This window comes from Dermacentor silvarum, chromosome 1, assembly GCF_013339745.2.
Source record: "Dermacentor silvarum isolate Dsil-2018 chromosome 1, BIME_Dsil_1.4, whole genome shotgun sequence".
Taxonomy (NCBI): Eukaryota; Metazoa; Arthropoda; class Arachnida; order Ixodida; family Ixodidae; genus Dermacentor; species Dermacentor silvarum.
The window spans coordinates 88,455,028-88,473,858 of NC_051154.1; the positions used below are offsets into that span (position 1 = coordinate 88,455,028).

The 18,831-nt window shown below is 44.4% G+C and overlaps 2 protein-coding genes across 3 annotated transcripts in view; one reads left to right on the top strand and one right to left on the bottom strand.

Annotated features, from left to right (window-relative positions):
* Positions 1 to 6,699, top strand: part of LOC125946782 (uncharacterized) — a 130,259-nt gene extending 123,560 nt beyond the window's left edge. For both annotated transcript variants that reach the window (XM_049670789.1, XM_049670779.1), the window contains exons 4-5: positions 204 to 324; positions 6,507 to 6,699. In XM_049670789.1, the coding sequence (XP_049526746.1) occupies positions 204 to 278 (75 nt within the window). In that variant the 3' untranslated portion in view covers positions 279 to 324; positions 6,507 to 6,699. The remainder of the gene's footprint in view (positions 1 to 203; positions 325 to 6,506) is intronic.
* Positions 6,700 to 6,706: 7 nt separating this feature from the next.
* The window catches only part of LOC119431969 (mitochondrial proton/calcium exchanger protein), a 57,094-nt gene continuing 44,969 nt past the window's right edge, over positions 6,707 to 18,831 (bottom strand). Inside the window, exons 10-12 of the mRNA XM_037699408.2 lie at positions 16,514 to 16,713; positions 9,346 to 9,496; positions 6,707 to 8,640 (exon numbers count right to left, since the gene is read on the bottom strand). Of these exons, the coding sequence (XP_037555336.1) occupies positions 8,449 to 8,640; positions 9,346 to 9,496; positions 16,514 to 16,713 (543 nt within the window). The 3' untranslated portion in view covers positions 6,707 to 8,448. The remainder of the gene's footprint in view (positions 8,641 to 9,345; positions 9,497 to 16,513; positions 16,714 to 18,831) is intronic.

Genomic DNA, 18,831 nt, shown 5'->3' on the forward strand with positions numbered 1-18,831 from the left:
CGGCGATGTGTGTGACGTTGCAAGGCAGTCAGACAGTTTGTAATGTCTGACTGCTCGACCACTGGACACTGTCTGTCCACCTCAATTTAATGGCTGCGCACATCAGATACACACTGCGTCCACCTCAGTTTAATGGCTGCGCACATCAGATACACGTATATATACCGCCAATCTAACTCGCATGTGGACATTTTCTGTTGCAGCTCCGGAGCGGTGCCATATTGGTGAATCTACCCAGCCTGCTGCGGAAGCGGAGGTTCTCCATGAATGGCCCATAGCTCAAAGTGGGCCACGCTCATCACCTTCCGAGCATCATTACCGCAGGTGCCGGCGGCTTCTGAGTTCTTTAGCGTGAACGCAATCGGCACATGCAGCCCAACTAATGTAAACTGCAGTCCCCCCCCCCCCCCCACTCCCCCCTCGAGCGTGCCTAAATTGAACAAAACACATTTCGCATCTGCTGTGCCTTTAACTGTGCATCGCACCTGAATAAGTCAGGATTTGGTGCTTTGCAAGTATGTGTATTCTCTCCTGCTTGTTCTTTGTTGTTTCACTTTTCTTTCTGCGGAGGGATTAGCTGTAGCTAATTCCTCCTAATTACTCTTCATATTTCCAGTTGTTTTTGCACGCGACCCAATGTTTTTGTTGTTGAGGTGACTTGTTGGACACGTTTGCCTGAATCATTCAGTAATTGCAGCTTGAGAGTTCTAGACACAACGTCACTGATGCAGGTAATAGTGGCTCCTGTTATCTAGAGTTGCGTTCACTAAGTGTTCATTCACAAGTGTACCAAACCGTATCTTCGGGTCGCCCTCCTAGTTTCCCTGGTCGTCAGCAAGAGCAGACACAATTTCACGATGAGGGCCCTCATTGTGCCAGTGAAGTTGGTTTGGCACACCAGCAGATGCACACCGTCGGCAATCACTGCGAGGAGTGCGCGTAGATCCTGCAGAATTTCATTGTCGCGTCAGGCGAGGTTCCCGTGCACCAGTTAAAACGACGAGCGTTAAAAAGCATCCCTTTGGAAAAATCACCGCCCAAGCACTCCGTACAGATGGTTAACCAGCCAAGTTGAAACGTGCGGCCCCGGTGTTTATCACTGGGTTAATTCCGACGGTTCATTAAAGTCTTTCTCAACTATTGGTTACGTCTTTGTGTTGCCTAATGAGGTTACACACACACGTAAGGCTGCAATGAGAACGACGTCACTGACGGTATGCCCGCAGTCCGACGTTGTCGCATTGCCGCTTGCAATTCTTCAAAATTAAATTGCTTCAAAATTTGTCCGTCCCATAAGACAATGAGTGGCTCATATCCCCTTAAGCAATGGCTCATACTCCGGTAAACGCGGCCTCCCCATAATAACGACAGAAGAGAAGTGAAATTCTACGCTGGAATGATGAGCGGCAATGGAGCCAGCTGTGGAAGAAGACGACGATGAACGCGGGAGCAGTGGCACGAGTGCGTTCGCGCGGTTGCGCCGAGGGGCGCCAACGAGCCAGCTGTGGAAGAAGACGACGACGCTCGAGCCATTGCTGATGATGATAGTTTCTGCGTACATCGGACGGACGGATTTTGGTTTCGCCTAGCCAAACACAGCTTCGCTGTAAAACACTTCTGCTTGAAGCGCAGCAGCAAGCCATTTCGCAGGTGTAGAGATAGTCAATCCAGCGAGGCGCATTTCGATTTCCCGAGGCACACCGTCGGTCAAACCTGAGAGCGTCCGTCAGGTCAGCGAGGCGGCCAAATCGCGTCTTTTCCTCATAGTGGTGCTTGATAAGTTGCACTATTTCTTGAGCCGGCAGTGTATGGACTGGAGGAATGGGCCACCGATGGGCGAAAATGCGTTGCTCTTTCTTGAGCCGGCCACGTGTCCACAGGGACATCGTCTTCGGCTCCGGTGTACTTAGGTTGATCGTCTTCCTAGATGTGCTCATGATGCTGTTGAGGGAGATCCTGTCGACTTACTGTGGCGAAGCAGTAATGGCGTCAGTCAGAACACCAGTTTCTTGTTCCATAGTGAAATGGCGCAACCCACTCTGGGGGATCGGCCATGAATCAGGCGTTAAAAAGACTGCTATCTTTGTAGAGCGCAGCTTAAGCGCGCATTCCTGCGTTGAGTGTCGGCGTCCCTCGGCGTAATCGAGCGAACGAGCACATCGAAGGATGAAAGAGCGAACGCGGAGGAAGGAAAGCGGAGAAGGAGGGTGCAGCGGAAGCATGAGGAGGAAAGCGGAAGAGGAGAGTATGGCGAAAGAATGAGGAGGAAAGCGGAGTGCCACACGAGACGTGCTTCACGGCGGTGACCAGGCATGTGGTGAGCGCGTCCACTGATACCATATATGGAAACAAAGCGCTGGCGTGAGCTTCGGATCCACTACGCATGCGCTGCTTCGCCTGCGCCTTCGGCGCTAGAGAATGCCCTCCGCGCGAGCCACTCGTTCCGGTGCTCACGCTTTCTTCCTGAACAATGAGCGACGCAACCAGTGGAAATGCTTCGTCTGCCGCTGCTGCTAAACGAGCCGCCCGAGCAGAGGGTTAGCGCCGCCACCGAGAGGACCCTGTCGTTCAGAATCAATCTGCCACAATATATCGCGAATTCAAAACACCTAAAGGCTAAACAGCTGTGCTCAAAATTCGCATTAGGGAGTATTGTAATCGTCGGTGATTTTTTTAGGAAAATAAGGTGAAATGAAATAAGTTGTAAATGTGAATTAACATGTCTACTGTTAGTTTATTGAGAATCCGCACCAACCCTCATTTCTCGTTCACTATCCAACCGTGGACTGACGCGCGCGCGCGCGCGCGCGCGCACACACACACACACACACACACACACACACACACACACACACACACACACACACACACACACACACACACACACACACACACACACACACACACACACACACACACACACACACACACACACACACACACACACACACACACACACACACACACACACACACACACACACACACACACACACACAGGGCGTCTCAACTATCATGTGCCAAGATTTAAAAAATACGCGAATGCCACGTAGCTGAACGGAACCAAAGTAAAGTTTGCCGTCGCTTGGAGAGGAGCAGTGGGGGGCTGCCTTGCGCAGCTCCAGGCCCGACGTTCAGGAGGCCATCCTGGGGTGGGCTGAGAGGGTCGCGGAGAACTACCTTGAGTAGACCCCTTCCCCCCTCTACCCCGCTGCCCCTTTCCTTGTAAAAGGATAAAGTTGTTACTACTACTTGCCGTCGCTTGGAGATACTCAGATTATTTTTTGCATTCCGCCTAATTACATGATTCGTCTTAATTACTCAACTTCTTAACTATTATAATTAGATGAAAAGTGTGAAGGAGAAAATGGTAGATAAGCATGAAAAACTCCCGATACAGCTTTCTGTTGCTCAGTACGTGCTACCTACATAAAAGTATTTTTCCGAGCGTGAAAGTGCCTCGAGTGGCCAGTCGCGCGGCAATTTTGCGTGTATTCGCGGGCTTCTTTCACGCTCGGAAAAACTTTTATGTAGCACGTATTGAGCAACAGAAACCTGTATGGGGAGTTTTTCATCTAATTATAATTGAGAACTTGAATAATTCATTGACTAATGTAATTGGGCGGAATGCAATAATCTGAGTATCTCCAAGCGACGGCAATATATATATATACACAGGGTGTTTCAGCCAACACTTTCAAAATTTATTTAAGGTTTCATGTGGCAGATAGCCCAATTCTAGTTAATGTGCTCTTTTACTCGAAGAGGCGGACATTACTTGCACAAAAAATTGAATTGCATAATCAACTAATTAACAAAATTTTACTAATTAAGTTTTGAACTAATTACCTGATGGCCCATATTGCAATTTACAAATTGTAGCCTTGGAGTTCGCCAGGAGGATCCACTTAGAATTAACTCTCAGGATAACACCAGTTTCGAGATATTAATTCCCGAACTTTGTGGAGAAATGCATTGGCGTTCGTCAATTTTGTGCTTCAATGCATAAAGCGACGTTTTGTTAAGAACCTAACTGGAACACATATATATCAGCAGCCCATATTCATGTCCACTGCAGGACGAAGGCCTCTCCCTGCGACCTCCAATTAACCGTGTTGAGCGAACTTTATAGCTTTTTTACATGTGCCTGCACTTTTTAAAATTACATATATATACAGGGTGTTTCAGCGAACACTTTCAAAAATCCTATAAAGGTTGCCTGTGGCAGATAGCACAATTCTACTTCATGAGCTGGTCAACTCGAAAAGGCGGACATTACTTGCACATGAAATTGAAATGCATAATCAAATAATTGAAAAAAATTCACTAATTACGTTTTTAACTAATTACCTGATGGCCCATATTGCAATTTACAAATTGTAGCCGTGGAGTTCGCAAGGCGAATACACTTGGAACGAATTCTCGGGATGACAGCAGTTTCGAAATACTAATTCCCGAAGTTTGCGGAGAAATACATTGGCGTTCCAGTTAGGTTCTTAACAAAACGTCTCTTTATGCATTGCAACACAAAATTAACTGATGAATCCGCGACCTAGTGCTTAGCAGCCCATCACCATAGCCGCTAAGCAACCACGGCTGTTTACGTTACGTTTATGTTACGTTATGTGGGAAGAAACAGTGCGCACATTAATGCTCCTAATTTCCAGGAATCCCTCTGGACAGGTAGGAAACCTCGTGAACGGATGCCGGAGAAGTATTATAAATGAATTAAAAACAAAACAAAGTAAAATAGAGAGGAAAACTAGCCAAGTGCATAGCTCTCGGAACGCACGGACAGCTGCAGCTGAGGGTCCCTTAGCGTCACATTTATCTTGGTATGCGTTGACGTTACCGACCTCCAGGACAAGCTCGACTGTCATTGGTGCTACCGTGACCCGCATTGCTTGCCGAGTGGTTTTGCGCTGCTAAGCACGAGGTCGTGGGATCAAATCCTGGCTGCGGCGGCCGTATTCCGATGGGGGCGAAATGCAAAAACGCCCGTGTACCGTGCATTGGGTGCACGTTAAAGAACCCCAGATGGTCAAGATTAATCTGAGTCCCCCAGAATGGCATACCTCACAACCATATTGTGGTTTTGGCGCGTAAAACCCCAGAAATAAACTTTTTTTTTTGTGTGTAATTTTTTTCCGTTGCCACTGTACTACATTCACAGGCTGCACACTGCTGCTAAACGGCAACTTTCCTTCCACTGCCAAGGCAACTGAAAATGCGACATGTACAGCTTTGCTGACTTGGCTTGCATGTTTAACAGCGCTATGCAGCGTGAAGCTGACTTCACACCAATGCTTGAGTCTGATGCGTCATGCTTGCATGGAAAACATGAAATCAGCACGGTTCTCTGAAGTGCCCAAGCATGTGAACTGTGAATGGCATGGGCAGCCCTAAGAAAATTCCTAAATCATTTCTGTGCAAAAATTATATGAACGCTACAAAATGGAGCAAATCACAACGACCGTTATTTGCATGGTAATACATGAATGAACGCTTGATAACCAGATGTGTGGTACCATTTTACTTAATTTTTCATCCATAGCTCTACGAGAGCACAGAAAATTCAGCTGATGCATGAAGGTGCTAGGCTTAGAATTGTGGTTCTTCATTTTGTTGCACATCTATAATGCAATGTATACTTTTTTTTTTTTCCAGCACCATTCCCCCCCTATGTTTTTAATAGCGCAATCATGCACGGTGTTGAGCAGGAACCATTGATAAAGGGAGCTGGCTTTTATGTGCCAGATGACATCCCTTTTTATCTTGTGTTAAATATGAAAGTGGTTTGGTGGCCAAAAAATTTTGGTTGAAAAACAGTTTTGCAGGGCAGTGCAGATAACTCCGCAAGCAGCTGCCCATCAATAATCATTAGACTAATATGTATGTTTTCCTTGAAATAAAGGAAGCCTGGTAAGGCTAGTTTATCATCAATAGGAAACACTAAGCACAATGCTTATGCTGTGTGCATGACAACATTCAGGCCTGCAAAAGAAAGGAAAAGAAGATATCACATTTCTGCTGTCCGTATGTACAGTTTGACCATGAAAATGTGGTCCCTGCTGCACAAGTGACTGTGTAAAATAGCAACACCTTCTTTGACATGGCTATACTACTGTTTGCAGCCTGTACAAGAAAGGCCTGGGGGGGTATTCTGTAGGAGTCCACCTAGTAGACTGTCTACTTCGGCTGTCGCCATTGGCTCCCGCTTCACGAGCGCGAAGGTGCCAGCCAGTCTCCTTCACACTCGTGAAGCGGGAGCCAATGGCGATAGCCGAAGTGGACAGTCCACTAGGTGGACTCTTACAGAATACCCCCCCCTGGTCAGCAGTCTCCAAGCTCATGGAGGTAACACAGTTAGCACTCCCTTATCAATACGACTGGCAACACCATCGCTCACACAAGCTAGTTATTGAAACTTTGATTGTATGTATTCAGGCTGCTATCACGAAGCTATTCTTTACTCTAGCCAAGGACAGCTACATGATGCTTTTTCAGGTGCTTGCCGACATCGTGACACTTTGCCACGGATGGTGCCAGCTGCCCTTGGTCATGCCTTTGAGCAATGCCTGCAACTTCCATGCTCTCCAGCCAATGCAGCCATGCATCTAGACAGGGCTCTTACAGGCCTGCTACTGCCCACACCTCTTTTGCAACCCTGGCTAAATGCACTCCAATAAACACTTCCCTCAAACACAACACCCAGCATATGTAAAATTCATTCAATGTTGACAAGTTATATACAGTTAAATGTTTGTATAGTGAGAGTTTCACTGCAGCAAGAAACTTTGGTGAATTCAAAATTTTGTTAAGTCAAGGTCACTATGTTTCAGCATTTAAAATGGCTTCACAGGTTTCTAGAACAATTGCACTGTATAGCTCCGATAGCATCTTCTCAAGAAGCATTTACAAACACCATCCCATGATAAAGTCAACCAATATTTACCACATTAAATGCACTCACATGTGCAGTCGAGATCCCAGTGAGAGAACAGGTGATAAGTGCTGTTGTACAAATTACTAAGATTTTTTTTTGTCATTTGTTGGCTCAATATCTTTATGAGCCGTGGAGCAAGCAAAATTTTTTTCATCAGGGACACCAACAAAAACCAGGCTTTAGGTCAATGTAACAAAGTGAACAATGTATGAAATCAAAAGCTAACCTACTCGCATTAATAGTAAAGGTCAAGAATAATGGCATGCATAACCATAGCAAATGAGATTTTATGGATAGCATGCAAAGTCCTTTAGCACTACAGCACAGAAAAAAAAAGAGGCAGAGGGAAATGAGAAATATAGTAATAAATGTTGTGTAGCATTGCAAGCTGTTGAACCGAAACGACCATGTGAAGTAAGCCATACAGAAAAAAAGGTTTTGCCTTTAAAATGGATACAGAATATTAGCACATAAAAATTACTAAATTATGTATTTATTTCATAACATTAACAACATGGTTACCACAAACAAGCACAAAAAAGGAACACTTCCAATGCTCCTAGGCCATGTATGCATTTGTTAATTAGCATTGAACAAGCTGGACCAAACATGTTTGGTTTTGCAAATGATTTCTATCAGTCACATTATTTATCCATCACCCTCACAATTGTTTTGCGCACAGTATACTAGGTGTATCCATATGAGTGTGAAGAACAATCACTCTTTACTAGCACAAAAAATAGGACCTAGACATAGTCCATGCATGAATAAATGTCGACCACAGCATTCAAACATGTATCTTACAATGATTTTACAGTCTACAAGCCAGAACAACAAATCTGTTTGGAAAAGAAAATGCAAGGGATTCCGTCAATGACACAAATTTTGCCATTTTCGGATCTACGAAACAACAGATAATGTCTTTGTAAACACAAATAGATTATACCACATACGCCTTCAGACTCGTATTCTTTTCTACAAGAAATTGTCTTTAAAGAACTGTATTATGAAACGTACACCATTCAAAAAGGCAAGTCACGTATCACTTAACTCCCTTTAGTACAGCGTCAGTCTGTGTTTTGTGCAAGAATGCAAACGTTTTATCTGGCATTTCTCAAACTTTACAATTTAATGCATAGTGATTAAAAAAAAAATACCACAGAAGAGATATGGACAAGCTTATTTACCACAGAACGTTGAAGTGTAAAAAATTCTTTAAAAAAATAATAATAAAACTAAAATATTGTTCTAAAGACAGACTGGTCTGGCATGTTTCACAAGCACAGTGCAACAACACAGGCACCTAGCAATAATTCTCATCTCATCCCTTCCATTTCAAGGCATAGCACACTGATGGATCTTGTGCAGACTTTCATGTATGCACGAGAAAAAAACAGCCTATTCTCCACTAGGTCATAAACTTAATGAACCAACATAGTTACATGGGCCATTTGTCAAGGGTAGTGTTACAGTATATTACAATGCCAAAGCACACTGAGCACACTAAGTGTTTTTGTTTTCCTGTTGCTGCTCATGATGATTAGAACTAGGTGGCTGTGCTGCACCATCTGTACTGGCTGCCTGCTGCTCCTTGTTCTTGGCGTGCAGGACTTCCTCTTTGATGAGGAGCTCAATGATCTCTTTCATCTGAGCTGGGCTCACCTTGACATTTTCACGGCCGAGGGTGTCGATGACCTGCAATTGCAAATATGTACTTAAGCATATGCCTCAACTCCTAAAATCATGGGAATCATCAACTTTAGGCTTGTGAATTGAAGTCTTACTTGTGACTAAAGAGATTGTTTATCTATTAGAGGGTGCTACGATATCACATCTGTGTGCTCATATCACACGACTGAACAGTAATAAATGAATTGATATATTAATCTCATATGGATGCAGCCCTGCACTCTGTTTAACATTATTATTTGTACAGGCTTATACGTGTTAAACCACATAACAGCCAAATTTTACACATGATGCTGACCTACCATGTTCTTTTACAATTCACACACAAAAAAGACAATAGTAAGACTATTTTAATAGGGTCTAGCAAAAGTTTTGTGCCCTCTGCGTCCTAGCCCTGGTATCACACTTTTCAAGACAAATAGCAATGACAGCCTTTAGGTGGTATCACAACAAACATGCTGCAACTCTTACGGGACAAACACTAATTTTCATTATCTGTACCACACAAAATATGAAAACGAACTTGTGCAATCTAAGACCATAATGGCTAGAAACAATCCGACCATCATGCATTATTGCCAGCCACATCGATGGTGATACCTTTATTCTACCATTACACAATCCTGGGTATAGCTACAGCTAAAAGTATTGAGAGTTCATTTTACTGAAATCACTGCCCTGAAATGTGCTCTCCATGGAGAGAGAACACACCTTCAACACATGGTCAATCTTCACAGCACCATCATGGTCAATGTCGAGTGTGTCCAAAAGGTCGGTGATCATTTCAAGACGTGTGTCGTTAGATGACTTCTGGATGCGCCGCATAGCCAGCAGCAGGTCATTGATTTCAATCAGGTTGTCCCTGAATGCAAAATACAGACAATGCCATGATCAAATTGAACACCTGTAGTCGTGAATGGTCCGCTAGACTAACGAAAAGTAAAGGACTGTCACAATGCAACCAGGTTGTCAACTGAGCCTGGTGTTCAGATAATGTGTCTGTTTTCACTAACCAGGCCAGCAAAAATATCAAGTGCTCATTTTTCAGTACATGTTGACAACATTGTACTGATTTTGATACAATTTCATATTTCATCCAAAGAGACATTGGTATATTAATTTAATTAAGACTTACTATAAATTCTTTCATACCCTTTATCACTCCTGCAAGTGCTGTCTACATAAACTGAACATTATTCTAGTAAAACTCCGGAACTAGCTCTGGATGCTGCTACTTTGGATCCCAAGACTTTGTATGTCCTGTACTAAACATGCCCCATAACTTGTGAGCACTATCAGTCATAGCATGAACAGATTTGGACACAGGGAACTACTTTGTGTAGTGCAGGGAGGACAAACTGCACTAAACTGAATGGTCCGCTAGACTAACGAAAAGTAAAGGACTGTCACAATGCAACCAGGTTGTCAACTGAGCCAAACTTGTCAAATGAGAGTGGTCCATAAAATCCAGATAAAAGGTTAAACATGCTTTCTACCCATGCTCACCGATACTATTAACAGCAGACACCAACATCACCGGGTATCTTATTTTCTAATACAATAGACTTCTGTTAATTCGACTCTGGCCAACTCGTTTACGAGTGAAGGTTCTGGCCAGTGTCCATACGTTTCTATGGGAGAAAATGTTAATTATTTCAATCCTAGAATTGGCCCTCACTGGATAATTTAAACTTGAATGGTCGGCATGAACGCACCTGGTTTGAATTGTGACCCCGATGGCTGCAACATCAGTCTTGGAAGTGACTGAGGAATAGTGAATGTGTCGAAGACACATTAAATCTCTCACCAAAAACGCCTTTTTCAGTCTCCCTTAGGAACATTTTAAAGTGAGAACGGCAGCTCAAAATAAATGATTACCATATTTACTTGTTTCTAACGCGTGCAATTGTTTTCACAAAAAGTTGTCCAAAAGTTGCTTGTTTGGTGCAATCGGGTACAAAGCTGCGATTGTGGCCTTCGCTACGGCCTACCATCAGAGCCAGCGTCATCTTCATCAAAAGATGGTGACAGAACAATTTTTTGCATAGTATGGCAACGACGACACAGTTACAGTCTGATTACAAAAGCTCTTTCAAAAGATGAGTTACTTTACATGCTAAGATAGCAGCAACAAGTTGTGTCACACATCTTTGGCATTTCGGAGAATTGCACGGGTTGCAGGATGAACTAGTGAAGTGGTAAGCCTAGGTGTGGGCTACCATATCTTATTTACAATGATCAATACTGTCAGCTTGCATGTCGTGTGGGGGGGAGCAGTGGCTTCAAGTGCAGATATCACCATGCATTATCAGAGCGAATGGCAAACTGCCTTTCAATGCAGAACAGCGACTGGCTGCCTGAAGAGGAAATCTGCTATTCAAAGCAGATTTCCTCTTCAGGCAGCCAGTCGTTTTGCACCCAGCTAGATTCTCAAAGCCTAGGACACAATTTCCTTAAATACAGTGGAAAGAACCTTAAAGATTCTGGAATCTCAAGAGCCTTGGTGGCACCGAAGACTACTTTAACTGAGAGATGGCCGTCTAGATGAGCTCAGTGAAGAGCTAAGAGCATAATGACAAATGTTTAAGTCAGAAACACTTCTCCTGTGGCAAAATGTGCGAGCACTTCCAATTAATAAAAAAAAAAAAGGTTTTTCTTTGTGTAATGGCCGCAATATCCCTGTTTAAATCCTTGAAAAAGAAATCTATGGTCATAATAAGCATCTATATATAGTAATAAATGCAATGCTTCATTGGTTGAAAAACCTGCAAGTGCGCTTCTCTGCATACCTCTTTTAACCTAATCAAGATGGAGTGCCTCTAGCTAGATTCACAATTAAAGTGTCAACATGTGGGCCGGTGACATTATTCCTGCCGCCCTTATTTTCCTCATATTGTCCGAGCTTTCAAATTGCGTCTCAACTTTAAAACTGCTACTACAGTCAAAGCTCGTTAATTCGGCTCCCATAAATTCAGGAAATTCGTATAATTCGACCTGCTGATTCCCTCCCTTCAAAAATGTACATATGTCTATGGCAGCGAACTCTTGTTAAATCGGTACGAAATTACGCGTGCACCGCTTAATTCGGACTGGAGACAGGCCAAGACCGGCGCTGAAGTGAGTTTCTTGAGCGCAGAAATCAGTACCGGATCGGAAACCACCCTCCATTCCGAAACCGAAAACGTATGAGGGGTCACTGCTGTTCAAGGTGAATTTTTGGAGCACGAATCGCTACTGTCATCACTTCGAGAGAGAACGAGTGAGAATGAGAACGACGCACATGCGCATTCTTCAACGTCCTTTTTTCTGTGTGTGCGCGCGTCGTGTTGCTGTTGTGGTGCTATTGTGCTGCGCTCCGCTGTGATGGTGATGCCTGCTAAGCAAGTTAAGTACGTGGCTAAGGACTTAGGAACGAAGGTAGAAATTCTGAAGGCGCTGGATGAAGGCATCTCCCGTGAAGAGAAGCACCCTGGGAACTTACGTAAAAAATAAGGTGCAAATCTTGGAAACGCTTTCCAGAATGAAAAGCTTCATGCAGCTCGCAAGCGTATGCGAACCGCAGCACACCCTCAGTTGGAAGATGCATTGTTGCAATGGATTGGTGCCGCACGGGATGCGCGGCTCCCACTAAGTGGACCATTGATCTGCACGCAAGCAGAAAGCTATGTCCTCCGCATGAACATTGATACCTTCAAAGCGTCCGAGGACTGGCTTGCACGCTTTAAGGAAAGACATGGCTTGGTATTCAAGACCGTGTGCGGAGAGAGAGGTGCGGTGGATGAAAAAGTCGTCACGGACAGGCAGAACGGCGAACTTCAGAAACACATCGCAGCCTACAACCCAAACGAATGTTTTCAACACAGATGAGAGAGCTTTATTTTTTAAAGTGTTGCCAGACAAGACCATTACTTTGAAGGGTCTGGTGGAAAGAGGAGTAATTGCACTGGTGGAAAGAGGAGTAAGGAGCGTGTCACCGTGCTTTTAGGTACAAACATGATGGGCACGGAGCGCCGGAGTTAACTGACCGGATACGGTCAGTTAACTGATACGGAAATCATCGCTGATGCCCTCGGTGCGACGGACGAGATGTCCGACGAAGATGGCCCTCGCAAAGAACTTTCGGCACGGCGAACCACCAAAGAAGCTGCGGATGCCCTCACTGTTTTGGAGGAATTTTGCCTCGATGCTCCATGTAACACGCTTGCACTGGAGGGATTGGCGCATGTGCGAAAAGTCGTCCTTGCTGCCCAGCTTTCAACGAAAAAACAACCAACCATCACGGACTTCTTTACGAAGTGAAGGTATGGAATAAAAGCCTTGTTCATATGCAGCTTTTGTTGTTCATTCGATAATTCGGCATTAGGATAATTCGGACACTTTTTTACTCCCTTGAGATCCGAATTAACGAGGTTTGACTGTAGTGGGAACGCAGCCATCTTGGTAAGGGCAAGTTAGCTGTGCGAGAAAGCCTGCTTATGAAATTTTGCATATCGTTTATTAGGAAAAAGATTTCCCACCTCACTTAACGGCCGCAGTGCCAAACTTCAGATAACTTGTTCTTGGGCTCGTTGGTTGATACTCGGTGAAACCATTGTAGCACAAATAAAACGAACACAAAGAATGCAAGACTGGACACCATGGGTACTGCAGTAGTGTCCGTGGTGTCCAGTTCTGCGTTCTTTGTGTTTGTTTTATTTGTGCTACATTGGTTTCACCAAGTGCCAAACTTAGTTGCGCAAGCTGCCATTTTTGGTTCCACCAACTGCAATCATCATGCATGACAAGGATCATCACCACCACCAGTCACACCAATGCAGTGCACAGCACCAAAGAGGATGAAAGGAATGTAGCCAAGTGTTGCTGTTTCGGCTCAGCTACTCTGTGAAGCACACAGAGTAAACACACTGGCAAATTATCATCAAAGTTAGGCCATCGGGAGTGGAGGCGGAGAGGAAGTGGTTTTTCTATGTGCACTGTAGCATCTGAGTTTGCTGTTCAATATTTTGGCTGTTGTCTTTATAAAGGCCATATGGCTGTGTGCTGCAAGAGCATAGTTTCACTTATCGAGCTGCTCTTTCAGCTTTTTATATTCTGATATACTCACCAGGAGTTTTATCCCACATATAAATGCAGGCCTTCAATCTAGATAAGAAATTTTAGGGAGAAACAGCATGCTTGCTTTATAAGATTAAATATGGTAACTCACACTTAAAAAAAAGAGAAGGAAAGAAGCTTCTTGTAGGAGAGTGTTCTCTACAAAATACTGAGACTTTCGACTAAGAGTGGTTTGAATGTCCAGCATAATATGCTGAGCAGGCAGGCTTTGCAAGGAAGCCTACAAAATTTGGGCAGGAGAACCTAAACCACAAATATTTGAGAACTATAAACTGGCATGTACTATTGTGAGCAATATGAGCTGGAACATGCGAACGCGTGTCAAACAGCTCCAAAACCCAGATAGCGCGATACGCAGTTGGCGCTGCTGCAGCCGGGGAGGAAAGGGGGGCGCTCTTCCGCTGAATGTTGCCACTCCCGCCTCGATAGCGTTGCTGTCAAACAGCAGCTGATTGGGTATCACCAGCCGCTAGCGATGATAAGGCGATTAAAGCACGCAGAGCGTGTCATATCTATTGCCTATAGTTCTGCGCAAAATAACCCTCTTGCACTCTCGTTCTATGCCAGCGCAGAACGTCTCACAGAGACGCCGGCTCGGCAGTTTTAGAATAGGCAAAGCTTTTTGTTTGCCTTTGCTGCCAAGGCGCATGCGTCATACGTAAAGTCTTGGGTATATGCACATTATTTTTTTAAAGTAGCGTGCGTACCCAAGGAAAGCAAAGCCTGGGTGCCCAATTCTGAAACTTCCTATTATGGAACCAATGTAGGTAAAAGCAGTATTTTTTATGCCTATTTTGCCGTGTGCTGGTCTTGTGTTGTGGACGGAAAGAAGTGGCACGAAGCAAAGTTGGTTGAAAAGTTTTACTGGGTGCTTGCCAAATGGTAACAAAATTTGAATAAATATAAATGCCTAGGTGTCACAAGTCTGCTACACAAATAATGTTTATTCCTCCTCCTCCTCCAATTTACCAGCGTCAGCTTAAGCCTTGTTTGCGCTTTTATTGGGCTAATAACGGGTCATGGCTCAGCCAGCTTGAATGAAGGCTTCCATTCTTGCTGGCAGTGACCTGTAGAGAGCCTCGATGAACGCTGTGTTAGCTTGAATATGTTGCCACTCCCCTCGTATGGCTTCTTACAGTTCATCAGCTGTCACCAAGTCCGAGGAGAGCCTACAAAGGTTTGTCTTCATACGTGCCCAAACATGTTCTATTATGTTCATGTCTGCACCTTTTGCGCACCACTCGAGGCGCATTACTCCTCGTCCATCTAACAGACGTGCTATGTCCTTTGCTGCATGCACGTGAGACAAGTCCTGCTGTAATAGATAGTACCCATCAGGGTGTGGACCAGTCAACACGTATAGTATCATCTCGTGCTCCAGCAATGTGCAATACACTGCACTTGTGAATCTCCCAGAGGTTCTTACAAGGGGACCCAGGCCGTCACGCGAAATGGCCGCCCACGCATTTACTGACATGCGTCCACTTGCGGCCACGTCCTTGATGTTCTGTGCACAGAAGCGTGTATTTTGCATGTACCACACTCTTTGCTGCTGGTCCCAGCGGCTGCAGAAGGATTAGTTGGAGAAGATGACGTATTTCCAATCCTCGACCTTCCAACTGCGGTGATCGAGAGCGTACTTGAGACGAGCAGTCTTGTTGGCACATGTGAGAAGGGGCTTCTGAGCGGCGATGCGGCTTCGGAGGGCGGCTTCCCTTAGTTTTCGCCGTACCGTGCTGTCCCTTACATGTGCCAGGTTCAGAGTACGGTGCACCTCTTTCGTACTTTGAAATGGCGTCTCACTGATTACAGCAACAATTTGTAAACCTTCGTCCATCGACGTGGTGCGGGCTCGCCTTTTGTGCAGCGCATCCTGAATGCGTCTTTCATCTCGGTATGCTTGGACTATCCTGTTGACAGTGTTCAACCGACAGCCTGTCAAGGTAGCAATGCTGCGCTGGGAGAAACCTTTTTTAAAGTTCAACGACTTCTTCCCGCTTATGCAAAGGCACTAGTGACATCACTAGGCACTGAAACCGATATAACCACACGCAGGCAGCTGTCGTCTACTTTATAGGCATTCTGCACGAAAAAAGTAATAAAAGATGCCTATCAAAGCTCAGCCGACCGCACCACAGATCACCGCAGACTACGTCACAGCCGATCCCTAAGTAGCTGAATAGTCTGATGGGTCATTGTAATATATGCCTGTGCGCGTTGATGTGAACTCGTAGCAAGCTTGTGGCCGCTGACACGCTATCAGTTACCGTTTTTACGAACCCTAGGGAGGCGGGAGTGCTAACGCTTAGCGAAACCGCCGCGCCCTTTCCACTTTGTTTCCTGCAGCGGCCGCTGCGAATTGGCTGCTGTAGGGTTCGAGGCTATTTGCCACGCGTTCGCGTGTTCCAGCTCATATTGCTCACGATAGTACAGTGCTCAGCGATTGAAATGCGGTACTCGGACCGCATGTCAGTCGACCTTTTATGCACCACCGGTGAACGTTGGATGATCACTGAGCGGTCCGAATGCAGTCAAAATACATCACAAATGCACTTGCTCTCATTTGATACAAAAATGCATCAGATTGGTGTCTGCAGCAGCCACCGGTGGCGCAAAAATGTTCCAGAAGCCACGCACTCGTGCTTCAATAGCTGAGCACTGTACCTAAAGGTGTGCACTAATAGGACTCTGCTTATGGAGAAATAATCAGAAACTACAAGCTCCCAACTCCACTCCCAATTTTTAGAACGCAGTTGGCACTCACTTGGTTTTTTGACTTGCAGCGCCTTCTGAAGAATCAAGCTTGATCTGCATTGACTTCCGTTCCTCATTTAGTTTGTCTATTAGATTGTCCATGCTACCAATTATACGGTTCACACGACTGTAAAGACGCATTGCTGCTTTAGTTTCTTGAATGTCACGTTTACCAGTTTTGACGACCACATCCTTCAGTTCTTCTACATCCTGCAAGATAAAAAATCTATATCAGCTCGGCTAATTGCATTAAGCACACTTACCAGCATTGAAAATAATAATAAAATGGTAACAACATTGAAATTTACTGAAAGCAAGTAGCGAGGTAGCCAACAGATGAGTTCATATATTTACCTGCTTAAGAATAAACTAAAGACCAAAAACAGTCAGTACTTGAACGTACAAGACTGCCACGTGCCAAAAATAGGGTAACACTTAATCCCGAACTATGCATATATGCCACATACTACATCAAATCAGCATCAGTGTATGACGGGCTTTTGTGTTTAGGGCAATAACATACATTTTTGTAATTATTTACCATGATTATTTCACAGCATGAGAGTGAAATTCAATATACGTAAAAAAAATGGTAATATGCAACTTATTTAGCTGAAGTTCAAATTAAAGAGAAAACACACATCATCACAATGGACCAGCCCACAGCTAAGGCGTACATGACGCATGGAAAACTGGCATTCATGATGTTGGAACACGAAGTGGCTGCCTGAGAAAATATCAGCTGGGAGTAGAAGCCTATTCTTCTCTTCTTTTAAAACTCAGTAATTTACACAATGACATGGCTTAACCAAATTCGAATTAAGGGAAGTCTACTGTATTAACTTAAGCAAATACCCAAGCAATGAGAAAATTACCCTAACTACCGTATTTATTTGAATCTAGGTCGATAGTTTTTTTTTCGAATAATCAAATATCAAACTCTAGGGTTGCCTCAGATTCGAGGATTTAAAAAAAAAGCGCCAGTTTTTAATTGAAATTTATAAATATGGTGCACAGGTAGCGCCATCTAGAAAAGTCAGTATTGCAGCCACTACTAGACACGCACGCCAGTAGCCAACTGAAGTACACGAGTGATGTTGCTATTTTGACCTGTGTCGTATCGGCGTGCGGCGTGGTGTTATCGTAATGGCACCAAACAGGCGATGCCACTATAGTGCCGCTTTCAAAGGAAAAGTCGTGCTAGCAGCAGAGGCATCATCAAACATTCAAGCTGGGTGGGACTTTGGCATTGATGAGAAAAACGTCCGTCGTTGGAGGGGGCAACGGGAGATGCTTTTTGCATGTGCCGCAACGAGGATGTTTCATCCTTCAAAAAGTGCAGCACCTCTAATGCACTTGATGATACTGAAGATAGTGCACTGTTTGAAGATGACAGCGATAAGGAAGATAGCAACGAGGCTAGCAGCGATGATAACGTAGAATGAGCTCGGCATGTTCATATTCAATAAATGCTGTTTCATTTGTGAATGTTGTCCTCGCTTTTTTGTTCGGCCTACATTCAAGGTACTTTTTTTTTCTTTTCTTTTTTCTGGCTTCGGAGTTTTGGGGGTTGGCTTAGAATCGGGGCCAGCCTCGATTCGAGTAAATACGATAATACAGTCAAATGGGTCTCTACAATGAACGCCTCTACAGCAAAATAGCCTGTATAATGAACAATTGATTATGTCCGTGCTGAACTCCTATCTCTCACATGTATCGTAAATGCCTCTAGAATGAATACCACTACAACGAATCTTATGTACAACGAAGGAACTTAGGCATCCCGGACGACTTTACAACGAACTCCACATAATGGTGCTGCCACTACTCTCCGCAGCCATCACCAAGGTGTGTCACAAGGTGCAAAAGCAGTGCTAGTGACGCACTTAAGAGCGTGCTGATATCAGAAGTAGTGGTGCACAGCTCCAGGAACCACTCAAGTCGAACACTGCTTGTTGTAACCGTATCAGCAATGGCTGACGAATACATCGTAGTTGGTGACAGCATGATGTAAACAGAACTGACGATGTCTTCAAACCCACCTAGGGCAGGAAGGATGAGAATGTCAATGAAGGCAACAGTGATGAAGATCCTGTAAACGAACCAAGAATTTTGACAGCAAGGGAGGCGGCAGCAACAATCTGCAGTTTTATTTTGCTTAGGTGCTGTGTTTCACCGTGGAGAATGCTGCGACCTTCAGTGCAATAATGTTGACTGCAGTCACACATGCTGTCAGACTAAGTGTGCACAAGAATATCAGGGACTTATTTCATGAACTTTCTTTTGAATTCATATCAAATAAAGGTTTTCTTTTGTTGAATGTTCTTA